This window comes from Lipophrys pholis, assembly GCF_963383615.2.
Source record: "Lipophrys pholis genome assembly, contig: SCAFFOLD_67, whole genome shotgun sequence".
NCBI classification, from domain to species: Eukaryota; Metazoa; Chordata; class Actinopteri; order Blenniiformes; family Blenniidae; genus Lipophrys; species Lipophrys pholis.
Window position 1 is genome coordinate 22501 of NW_028291878.1, and position 12500 is coordinate 35000.

The following is a 12500-nucleotide window of genomic DNA, read 5'->3' on the forward strand; positions in this document are numbered from 1 at the left end:
CTAATCTGCTGCTGCTGCTGCTGCTGCTGCTGCTGCTGCTGCTGCTGTCTGGAAGTCTTCATGTCTGGAAGTCTCCATATCTGGAAGTCTCCATGTCTGGAAGTCTCCATATCTGGAAGTCTCCATGTCTGGAAGTCTCCATGTCTGGAAGTCTCCATATCTGGAAGTCTCCATGTCTGGAAGTCTCCATATCTGGAAGTCTCCATGTCTGGAAGTCTTCATGTCTGGAAGTCTTCATGTCTGGAAGTCTTCATGTCTGGAAGTCTCCATATCTGGAAGTCTCCATATCTGGAAGTCTCCATGTCTGGAAGTCTCCATGTCTGGAAGTCTTCATGTCTGGAAGTCTTCATATCTGGAAGTCTCCATGTCTGGAAGTCTCCATGTCTGGAAGTCTCCATGTCTGGAAGTCTCCATGTCTGGAAGTCTTCATGTCTGGAAGTCTCCATGTCTGGAAGTCTCCATGTCTGGAAGTCTCCATATCTGGAAGTCTCCATGTCTGGAAGTCTCCATGTCTGGAAGTCTCCATATCTGGAAGTCTCCATGTCTGGAAGTCTTCATGTCTGGAAGTCTTCATGTCTGGAAGTCTCCATGTCTGGAAGTCTTCATGTCTGGAAGTCTTCATGTCTGGAAGTCTCCATATCTGGAAGTCTCCATATCTGGAAGTCTCCATGTCTGGAAGTCTCCATGTCTGGAAGTCTCCATGTCTGGAAGTCTTCATGTCTGGAAGTCTTCATGTCTGGAAGTCTCCATGTCTGGAAGTCTCCATGTCTGGAAGTCTCCATATCTGGAAGTCTCCATATCTGGAAGTCTCCATATCTGGAAGTCTCCATGTCTGGAAGTCTTCATATCTGGAAGTCTTCATGTCTGGAAGTCTCCATATCTGGAAGTCTCCATATCTGGAAGTCTTCATATCTGGAAGTCTCCATGTCTGGAAGTCTCCATGTCTGGAAGTCTTCATATCTGGAAGTCTTCATGTCTGGAAGTCTCCATGTCTGGAAGTCTTCATATCTGGAAGTCTCCATGTCTGGAAGTCTCCATGTCTGGAAGTCTCCATGTCTGGAAGTCTTCATATCTGGAAGTCTTCATGTCTGGAAGTCTTCATGTCTGGAAGTCTTCATGCTGCTGCCAAGGAGCAGGATCAGGGTCCAGGAAGCCGTCTTCCAAACTCAGCTTGTGGAAGACTTGTCCTGTGTTGGTTGTTGCCAAGTCTTTCAGCTGGAGTTCAGAAAGAGCTTGGTTTGGGGGTGTTGGGCGCTTCTCTGGAGATTCATCTCCCACTGTGGCATGAAGTGTGGTGAGGATTTGCCTCTTTTCCTCCACTGTGACGAGGGGGTCAAAAAGTGCCAGAGCGACCAGCTCCTCCTTTGAGTTTGTTCAGGGCTGTCTTAGCTAAGTCCTGGATTGAGGGTCGGGGTAGAACATCAAATTCTTCAGCAACTGAAGCTCATGTCACCTGGTGCCAGTGTCCATGCTTTAGCATACAGGAGACATACAGGAGACATACAGGAGACACACAGGAGACATACAGGAGACACACAGGAGACATACAGGAGACATACAGGAGACATACAGAAGACAGACAGGAGACACACAGGAGACATACAGGAGACATACAGGAGACATGCAGAAGACAGACAGGAGACACACAGGAGACATACAGGAGACATGCAGGAGACACACGGGAGACATACAGGAGACACACAGGAGACATACAGGAGACACACAGAAGACATACAGGAGACAGACAGGAGACATACAGAAGACATACAGGAGACAGACAGGAGACATACAGGAGACACACAGGAGACATACAGGAGACAGACAGGAGACACACAGGAGACACACAGGAGACATATAGGAAACATACAGGAGACAGACAGGAGACACACAGGAGACACACAGGAGACACACAGGAAACATACAGGAGACACACAGGAGACATACAGGAGACATACAGGAGACACACAGGAGACACACAGGAGACATACAGGAGACATACAGGAGACACACAGGAGACATACAGGAGACAGACAGGAGACACACAGGAGACAGTGATTTGCCACAGTTCCCCCTCCTCTCTTGCAGGGAGCTTGAATTGGCTCAGGAACATCCCGTCTCATTGAGGGACGGATAAATGTTGCTGGGATTGGAAAGAAATTCACCAGGAGAGTTTTTCCAGCTTTTCCTACAGATTTAGGGGGTTGGAGCTGAAAAAGGACCCCTCTGGAAGAACCTCCCTAATGTGCAGTGTGCATTACCTTGAGGGTGGTGAACATGATACCGTGCTCTCCATGTTGGATACAAGGATCCATCAGATCCTCCATCAGGTTGACCTCTGACCCCAGATTCCTGATCCTGAAGGGATTGATAGAGATTGATCTGATCCAAGCAGCTTACATACAACTGCTTCTACATGGCCAGTGTTTGGTGGTAATGTAGGAAGAGTTCAGTGTTTGGTGGTAATGTAGGAAGAGTTCAGTGTTTGGTGGTAATGTAGGAAGAGTTCAGGGTGTGGTGGTAATGTAGGAAGAGTTCAGGGTGTGGTGGTAATGTAGGAAGAGTTCAGGGTGTGGTGGTAATGTAGGAAGGGTTCAGGGTGTGGTGGTAATGTAGGAAGAGTTCAGGGTGTGGTGGTAATGTAGGAAGAGTTCAGGGTGTGGTGGTAATGTAGGAAGAGTTCAGGGTGTGGTGGTAATGTAGGAAGAGTTCAGGGTGTGGTGGTAATGTAGGAAGAGTTCAAGGTGTGGTGGTAATGTAGGAAGAGTTCAGGGTGTGGTGGTAATGTAGGAAGAGTTCAGGGTGTGGTGGTAATGTAGGAAGAGTTCAAGGTGTGGTGGTAATGTAGGAAGAGTTCAGTGTGTGGTGGTAATGTAGGAAGAGTTCAGTGTGTGGTGGTAATGTAGGAAGAGTTCAGTGTGTGGTGGTACCATACTGAACAACAAAAATAAACAATATAATAAACAAAATAAAGTAATCGTGTGTGTGTGTGTGTGTGTGTGTGTGTGTGTGTGTGTGTGTGTGTGTGTGTGTGTGTGTGTGTGTGTGTGTGTGTGTGTGTGTGTGTGTGTGTGTGTGCACACTGACCGGGCTCGCACCACCACATAGAGAAAAACAGGAAAGAGGTCATCCATGGACCACAGGAAGTCGTGCTTCAGCAGCACCTGCACTTCCTGTGTGATCTCCTCGAAGGTGAGCTGGATCACCTGCAGCTTGTCTGACGGAGTGAACGTGGTACTGCAAGACAGAGAGAGAGAGAGCAGGAGAGGTGATGGGGACAGACAGGTGGAGGCAGATGGAGACATACAGATGGAGAGAGCCAGGTGGGGGTCTACCTGATCTGCTGCAGAGTTTCCACTGCTGAGGTGAAGCAGACGTCTTTACTGCTGGAAACAACCTGGAAATGAAACTTTGATCAGAACCCACCCTCTACACCTTCACCTGTTGAAGAGGAACTGAAGGAACCTGTAGCTTCTGGGCTGGAGCAGGTGGAGCAGGTGGAGCAGGTGGAGCAGATGGGACGGAAACAGGCCAAAACTTCCTACAAAACAACACAGATGTCATGTTACTGCAGTTTTCAGGTACCAGTCAGTACTGAATGAGAGTCTCATGGTGAGTTCAGGTAGCAGTCAGTACTGAATGAGAGTCTCATGGTGAGTTCAGGTACCAGTCAGTACTGAATGAGAGTCTCATGGTGAGTTCAGGTAGCAGTCAGTACTGAATGAGAGTCTCATGGTGAGTTCAGGTACCAGTCAGTACTGAATGAGAGTCTCATGGTGAGTTCAGGTACCAGTCAGTACTGAATGAGAGTCTCATGGTGAGTTCAGGTACCAGTCAGTACTGAATGAGAGTCTCATGGTGAGTTCAGGTAGCAGTCAGTACTGAATGAGAGTCTCATGGTGAGTTCAGGTACCAGTCAGTACTGAATGAGAGTCTCATGGTGAGTTCAGGTAGCAGTCAGTACTGAATGAGAGTCTCATGGTGAGTTCAGGTAGCAGTCAGTACTGAATGAGAGTCTCATGGTGAGTTCAGGTACCAGTCAGTACTGAATGAGAGTCTCATGGTGAGTTCAGGTACCAGTCAGTACTGAATGAGAGTCTCATGGTGAGTTCAGGTACCAGTCAGTACTGAATGAGAGTCTCATGGTGAGTTCAGGTACCAGTCAGTCATGAATGAGAGTCTCATGGTGAGTTCAGATACCAGTCAGTACTGAATGAGAGTATCATGGTGAGTTCAGGTACCAGTCAGTCATGAATGAGAGTCTCATGGTGAGTTCAGGTACCAGTCAGTACTGAATGAGAGTCTCATGGTGAGTTCAGGTACCAGTCAGTACTGAATGAGAGTCTCATGGTGAGTTCAGGTAGCAGTCAGTAATGAATGAGAGTCTCATGGTGAGTTCAGGTAGCAGTCAGTACTGAATGAGAGTCTCATGGTGAGTTCAGGTACCAGTCAGTACTGAATGAGAGTCTCATGGTGAGTTCAGGTACCAGTCAGTACTGAATGAGAGTCTCATGGTGAGTTCAGGTACCAGTCAGTACTGAATGAGAGTCTCATGGTGAGTTCAGGTAGCAGTCAGTACTGAATGAGAGTCCCATGGTGAGTTCAGGTAGCAGTCAGTACTGAATGAGAGTCTCATGGTGAGTTCAGGTACCAGTCAGTACTGAATGAGAGTCTCATGGTGAGTTCAGGTACCAGTCAGTACTGAATGAGAGTCTCATGGTGAGTTCAGGTACCAGTCAGTAATGAATGAGAGTCTCATGGTGAGTTCAGGTACCAGTCAGTACTGAATGAGAGTCTCATGGTGAGTTCAGGTACCAGTCAGTCATGAATGAGAGTCTCATGGTGAGTTCAGGTACCAGTCAGTACTGAATGAGAGTCTCATGGTGAGTTCAGGTACCAGTCAGTACTGAATGAGAGTCTCATGGTGAGTTCAGGTACCAGTCAGTACTGAATGAGTCTCATGGTGAGTTCAGGTACCAGTCAGTACTGAATGAGAGTCTCATGGTGAGTTCAGGTACCAGTCAGTACTGAATGAGAGTCTCATGGTGAGTTCAGGTACCAGTCAGTAATGAATGAGAGTCTCATGGTGAGTTCAGGTACCAGTCAGTACTGAATGAGAGTCTCATGGTGAGTTCAGGTACCAGTCAGTACTGAATGAGAGTCTCATGGTGAGTTCAGGGACCAGTCAGTACTGAATGAGAGTCTCATGGTGAGTTCAGGTACCAGTCAGTACTGAATGAGAGTCTCATGGTGAGTTCAGGGACCAGTCAGTACTGAATGAGAGTCTCATGGTGAGTTCAGGTACCAGTCAGTACTGAATGAGAGTCTCATGGTGAGTTCAGGTACCAGTCAGTACTGAATGAGAGTCTCATGGTGAGTTCAGGGACCAGTCAGTACTGAATGAGAGTCTCATGGTGAGTTCAGGGACCAGTTATGAAGTCATGAAGTCAACGGGATTCTATTGTTAGAAAACAACCTGAGAGAAAAGTAGGACTGCCAGTCAGATGAATGAGTGAACAAAGAGACTCACTGCTGGACTCCCAGGAAGGCCAGCAGGGCCAGGTCGGCCTGTTTGTTCAGGCGCCGGACACACTCCCAGTACAAGTCGTCCTCTCTCTCCCTGTCCAGGGCATACAGCGTGAAGAGGGGGGGGTAGAGGCGGGGCAGCAGGACGGGCAGCAGCAGGGCCCAGCTGCTCACCACCTGGCTGAAACACAGGGTGAGAGGGGGTGAGACAGGGTGAGAGGGCAGGGTGAGATGGGTGAAACAGGGTGAGAAAACAGGGTGAGGCAGGGTGTGACGGGGTGGGACAAGGTGAGAAGACAGGGTGAGAAGGCAGGGTGAGAAGGCACGGTGAGAAGGCAGGCTGAGAGGGCAGGGTGAGACAGGGTGAGACAGGGTGAGACCAGATGAGAAGGTGGGGTGAGACGGGGTGAGACAAGGTGAGAAGGCAGGGTGAGAGGGGGTGAGACAGGGTGAGAAGGCACGGTGAGAAGGCAGGCTTAGAGGGCAGGGTGAGACAAGATGAGAAGGCAGGGTGAGACCGGGTGAGACAAGGTGAGAAGGCAGGCTTAGAGGGCAGGGTGAGACAAGGTGAGAAGGCAGGGTGAGACAGGGTGAGACAAGGTGAGAAGGCAGGGTGAGAGGGGGTGAGACAGGGTGAGAAGGCACGGTGAGAAGGCAGGCTTAGAGGGCAGGGTGAGACAAGATGAGAAGGCAGGGTGAGACCGGGTGAGACAAGGTGAGAAGGCAGGCTTAGAGGGCAGGGTGAGACAAGGTGAGAAGGCAGGGTGAGACAGGGTGAGAAGGCAGGGTGAGACGGGAGCAGAGTGAGAGGCGGAGGTCATTCTCTACCTTGGCTTCAGCGATTCCAGAGGAGATTCAGCTGAATCAGGATCTTTGTCCTGCAGGTTGCTGTTGCTGCCGGGCGGCTCGGGGATCAGGCCGCCCTCTTCTGGCAGGTCTGGGAACACAAACCTGCAGAACAGACGAAGGTCAGCACACGGGCCGGTGCTGCTCCCAGCAGACGGGCCGGTGCTGCTCCCAGCAGACGGGCCGGTGCTGCTCCCAGCACACGGGCCGGTGCTGCTCCCAGCACACGGGCCGGTGCTGCTCCCAGCAGACGGGCCGGTGCTGCTCCCAGCAGACGGGCCGGTGCTGCTCTCAGCACACGGACCTGGACTCACCTGATGATGTGAAACATGCGGTGCAGGTAGGACTTGATTTCCTGGACGGCCTGAGGCAGCAGCCGCCGGTTGGCGCCGACGCCCACGTAGGTCATCCTGTAGACGGCCACCAGGCTCTCCAGCAGTCGGCCTAGAGGGTGCAGGGGGGAGTCGCAGGCCTAGGGGGCACAGGGGCGTGGTTAGGAGGCAGTTGGGGCTGAATGAGGTGATGTGAGCCCACCTGGAGCAGGTAGAGGCGGATGGCGTGGTATTGCTCCATGCTGAAGGGTCCCTGGTGCTGCGGGACCTCCAGACTCCTGCTGTGACTCCAAGACACACTGTGTAGCCTGGAAGACACGATCAGCCTGAGACTGGAGCTTCACGTCCTGACACCTGAAGCCAGGGAGTGTGGCTGTACCTGTGAGGGCTGCAGGTGAGGGCCACCGCCATGCTCTCCCCCCGGCCCGCCTCCTCGCCGCCCAGCTGCTTCCTGCTCTCCCCCCGGTCCGCCTCCTCGCCGCCCAGCTGCTTCCTGCTCTCCTCGGGGCCCGCCTCCTCGCCTCCCAGCTGCTTCCTGCTCTCCTCGGGGCCCGCCTCCTCGCTGCCCAGCTGCTTCCTGCTCTCCTCGGGGCCCGCCTCCTCGCCTCCCAGCTGCTTCCTGCTCTCCTCGGGGCCCGCCTCCTCGCCTCCCAGCTGCTTCCTGCTCTCCTCGGGGCCCGCCTCCTCGCTGCCCAGCTGCTTCCTGCTCTCCTCGCCACCCAGCTGCTTCCTGCTCTCCCCCCGGTCCGCCTCCTCGCCGCCCAGCTGCTTCCTGCTCTCCCCCCGGTCCGCCTCCTCGCCTCCCAGCTGCTTCCTGCTCTCCTCGCTGCCCAGCTGCTTCCTGCTCTCCTCGGGGCCCGCCTCCTCGCCTCCCAGCTGCTTCCTGCTCTCCTCGGGGCCCGCCTCCTCGCTGCCCAGCTGCTTCCTGCTCTCCTCGCCACCCAGCTGCTTCCTGCTCTCCCCCCGGTCCGCCTCCTCGCCGCCCAGCTGCTTCCTGCTCTCCCCCCGGTCCGCCTCCTCGCCTCCCAGCTGCTTCCTGCTCTCCTCGCTGCCCAGCTGCTTCCTGCTCTCCTCGGGGCCCGCCTCCTCGCCTCCCAGCTGCTTCCTGCTCTCCTCGGGGCCCGCCTCCTCACCGCCCAGCTGCTTCCTGCTCTCCTCGGGGCCCGCCTCCTCGCCTCCCAGCTGCTTCCTGCTCTCCTCGGGGCCCGCCTCCTCGCCTCCCAGCTGCTTCCTGCTCTCCCCCCGGTCCGCCTCCTCACCGCCCAGCTGCTTCCTGCTCTCCCCCCGGCCCGCCTCCTCACCGCCCAGCTGCTTCCTGCTCTCCCCCCGGTCCGCCTCCTCGACGCCCAGCTGCTTCCAGCACTCGTCAAACAGGTCCTGCCACTTGTCGTCAGCTCGCACACACAGCTGGCCCAGCTTCCTGTAAATACAAAAGACAGAGCACACAAAGTTTTTCACTGCAGACACGATAATGCAGACACGATAATGCTGACATGATAATGCTGACATGATAATGCAGACACAATAATGCTGATATGATAATGCAGACACGATAATGCAGACACGATAATGCTGACACGATGATGCAGACACGATAATGCTGACACGATGATGCAGACACGATAATGCAGACACGATGATGCAGAGACGATAATGCAGACATGATAATGCAGACATGATAATGCAGACATGATAATGCAGACATGATAATGCAGACAGGATGATGCAGACACGATAATGCAGACATGATAATGCAGACACGATAATGCTGACACGATAATGCAGACACGATGATGCAGACACGATAATGCAGACACGATAATGCTGACACGATAATGCAGACACGATAATGCAGACACGATAATGCAGACACGATGATGCAGACACGATGATGCAGACACGATAATGCTGACACGATAATGCTGACATGATAATGCAGACACAATAATGCTGATATGATAATGCAGACACGATGATGCAGACACGATAATGCAGACACGATAATGCTGACACGATGATGCAGACACGATAATGCTGACACGATGATGCAGACACGATAATGCAGACACGATGATGCAGAGACGATAATGCAGACATGATAATGCAGACATGATAATGCAGACATGATAATGCAGACATGATAATGCAGACAGGATAATGCAGACACGATAATGCAGACATGATAATGCAGACACGATAATGCTGACACGATAATGCAGACACGATGATGCAGACACGATAATGCAGACACGATAATGCTGACACGATAATGCAGACACGATAATGCAGACACGATGATGCAGACACGATGATGCAGACACGATAATGCTGACACGATAATGCTGACACGATGATGCAGACACGATGATGCAGACACGATGATGCAGACACGATAATGCTGACACGATGATGCAGACACGATGATGCAGACACGATAATGCAGACACGATAATGCAGACAGGATAATGCAGACACACTGCAGACCTGTGGCTGCAGACCTGCTGCAGACTTTCAGCTTACACGGCCCGTGTCTTGTCCTTGTCGCTGTCAAACAGATGAGGTTTGAAGTAGGAGCCGGTGACTTTGAGCGCAGAGCCCCAGAGTCCAGTGAAGGAACCCTCCAGGTAGTCTCCATTGGCCATGGTCAGCACGCCCTGAGGAGAAGCACACAGCCCTGGGGTCACACCTTGTGCCACAGGTTTGGACTGCAGCTCCATTCCAAGGATCCAGTCACCTTCCCACTGAGCGTCCAGTCGTCACAGAAGTCGCCCTCGTACGTGGTGTCGTCCTCTGACAGGAGGATCCCCGTCCCCTGAAAGACAGCAAACCTTTGAAGACATGGTCCTCTGGACACCTGACTTCATCCTCTGGCACTTCCTTTAGGTACTTCCTCCTCAGACACTGTCTCGTTAAAGGTACTTCCTCCTCAGACACTGTCTCGTTAAAGGTACTTCCTCCTCAGACACTGTCTCGTTAAAGGTACTTCCTCCTCTGACACTGTCTCGTTAAAGGTACTTCCTCCTCAGACACTGTCTCGTTAAAGGTACTTCCTCCTCAGACACTGTCTCGTTAAAGGTACTTCCTCCTCTGACACTGTCTCGTTAAAGGTACTTCCTCCTCAGACACTGTCTCGTTAAAGGTACTTCCTCCTCTGACACTGTCTCGTTAAAGGTACTTCCTCCTCAGACACTGTCTCGTTAAAGGTACTTCCTCCTCAGACACTGTCTCGTTAAAGGTACTTCCTCCTCTGACACTGTCTCGTTAAAGGTACTTCCTCCTCAGACACTGTCTCGTTAAAGGTACTTCCTCCTCTGACACTGTCTCGTTAAAGGTACTTCCTCCTCAGACACTGTCTCGTTAAAGGTACTTCCTCCTCAGACACTGTCTCGTTAAAGGTACTTCCTCCTCTGACACTGTCTCGTTAAAGGTACTTCCTCCTCAGACACTGTCTCGTTAAAGGTACTTCCTCCTCTGACACTGTCTCGTTAAAGGTACTTCCTCCTCAGACACTGTCTCGTTAAAGGTACTTCCTCCTCTGACACTGTGTCTAGTTCGAGTCTCGTTAGAAGCTGTAAACTCAGGTTGGAAGAAGCTGATAGAAGCAGTAGAGGTTCTGGGTGTGTTGGACCTGCTGGACCACCCTGTCAGAGGAAGAGCTGCTTCAGCCGACTCACCATCATCCTGTTGTCTCTGAAGGTTCCTTCATAATAAAGGCCAAACTGTGTGACCACCACACCGGGGCCCTGCCTCAGCTGGTCCTGCCACATGCCCATGAACTTCTCTCCTCTGCAAACAAGCACAAGATCTCCATGAGGAGGCGCGGCGTGAGGAGGCGCGGCGTGAGGAGGCGCGTCGTGAGGAGGCACGGCGTGAGGAGGCACGGCGTAGCTCCTTATGAGATTCAGTACTTAGTGATGTCGTCTAGGACGCCGTAGCCAGTCCTCTTGTCCTGACGCCACCGGCCCACGAACACGCTGGGACTGGAGCTGGTCAGCCTCCCACTGCGCAGCACGCCGTGTCCATGTCGCAGGCCGTCCTGGAACCAACCCTCGTACACCTCGCCGCTGGCACAGCTGCACACACACACACACACACACACACACACACACACACACACACACACACACACACACACACACACACACACACACACACACACACACACACACACACACACACACACACACACACACACACACACACACACAGAGGTTAGACCAACATGCTGGAGGATTAGACCAACATGGTGGAGGGTTGGACCAATAGGGTGGAGGGTTGGACCAACAGGGTGGAGGGTTGGACCAACAGGGTGGAGGGTTGGACCAATAGGGTGGAGGGTTGGACCAACAGGGTGGAGGGTTGGACCAATAGGGTGGAGGGTTGGACCAACAGGGTGGAGGGTTGGACCAATATGGTGGAGGGTTGGACCAATAGGGTGGAGGGTTGGACCAACATGGCAGAGGGTTGGACCAACAGGGTGGAGGGTTGGACCAATAGGGTGGAGGGTTGGACCAACAGGGTGGAGGGTTGGACCAACAGGGTGGAGGGTTGGACCAATAGGGTGGAGGGTTGGACCAATAGGGTGGAGGGTTGGACCAACAGGGTGGTCTATCAACAACACGAAGAGGCAGTGAGAACATATCTCCGTCTGAAGGACCCATCTCTCCACCTTCCGATGGAGCAGATCTGTGTCTCTCTAAACCAATTAAACATTAAACTTTACTTCTGGTACTAGAAGATGTTGATGATGCTGATGTGTGAAACCAGTAGTAACAGACACCTGATGCAAAAGGTGTAGATGAGGTACTGAAGGTGGAGGTGAAGGTGGAGGTGATGATGGGGGTGATCATGAAGGTAAGACCACAGAACAGTCAGGTAAACTCACCTGTAGGTTCCCCAGCCGTGCATTCGTCCTTCTTTCCACTGACCTTCATAACGATCCTTCTTCTTCTGCAACTTATTGGGAGCAACAAAGTTCCCCAGGCTGAAAGCACAGAGACAGGTCAGGGTGACAGGTCAGGATGACAGGTCAGGGGTCAGGACGACAGGTCAGGATGACAGGTCAGGGGTCAGGATGACAGGTCAGGATGACAGGTCAGGGGTCACAGAGACAGGTCAGGATGACGGGTCAGGATGACAGGTCAGGGGTCAGGACGACAGGTCAGGGGTCACAGAGACAGGTCAGGGGTCATAGAGACAGGTCAGGGTGACAGGTCAGGGGTCAGGACGACAGGGCAGGGGTCAGGATGACAGGTCAGGATGACAAGTCAGGGGTCAGGACGACAGGTCAGGGGTCACAGAGACAGGTCAGGATGACAAGTCAGGGGTCAGGATGACAGGTCAGGATGACAGGTCAGGGGTCAGGACGACAGGGCAGGGGTCAGGATGACAGGTCAGGATGACAAGTCAGGGGTCAGGACGACAGGTCAGGGGTCACAGAGACAGGTCAGGATGACAGGTCAGGGGTCAGGACGACAGGTCAGGATGACAGGTCAGGGGTCAGGACGACAGGTCAGGGGTCACAGAGACAGGTCAGGATGACAAGTCAGGATGACAGGTCAGGGGTCAGGACGACAGGTCAGGGGTCAGGATGACAGGTCAGGATGACAAGTCAGGGGTCAGGACGACAGGTCAGGGGTCACAGAGACAGGTCAGGATGACAAGTCAGGGGTCAGGATGACAGGTCAGGGGTCAGGACGACAGGTCAGGGGTCACAGAGACAGGTCAGGATGACAAGTCAGGGGTCAGGATGACAGGTCAGGGGTAAGGACGACAGGTCAGGATGACAGGTCAGGGGTC

General features: G+C 52.9%; 1 protein-coding gene across 1 annotated transcript in view; it reads right to left on the reverse strand.

Annotated features, from left to right (window-relative positions):
* The window catches only part of als2b (alsin Rho guanine nucleotide exchange factor ALS2 b), a 41319-nt gene that overhangs the window by 4406 nt on the left and 24413 nt on the right, over positions 1-12500 (reverse strand). Inside the window, exons 21-34 of the mRNA XM_080494110.1 lie at positions 11587-11685; positions 10610-10774; positions 10376-10487; positions 9436-9513; positions 9222-9355; positions 7081-8121; positions 6904-7009; positions 6684-6841; positions 6352-6474; positions 5528-5704; positions 3463-3538; positions 3333-3394; positions 3085-3234; positions 2259-2355 (exon numbers count right to left, since the gene is read on the reverse strand). Of these exons, the coding sequence (XP_080350236.1) occupies positions 2259-2355; positions 3085-3234; positions 3333-3394; positions 3463-3538; positions 5528-5704; positions 6352-6474; positions 6684-6841; positions 6904-7009; positions 7081-8121; positions 9222-9355; positions 9436-9513; positions 10376-10487; positions 10610-10774; positions 11587-11685 (2578 nt within the window). The remainder of the gene's footprint in view (positions 1-2258; positions 2356-3084; positions 3235-3332; positions 3395-3462; positions 3539-5527; positions 5705-6351; positions 6475-6683; positions 6842-6903; positions 7010-7080; positions 8122-9221; positions 9356-9435; positions 9514-10375; positions 10488-10609; positions 10775-11586; positions 11686-12500) is intronic.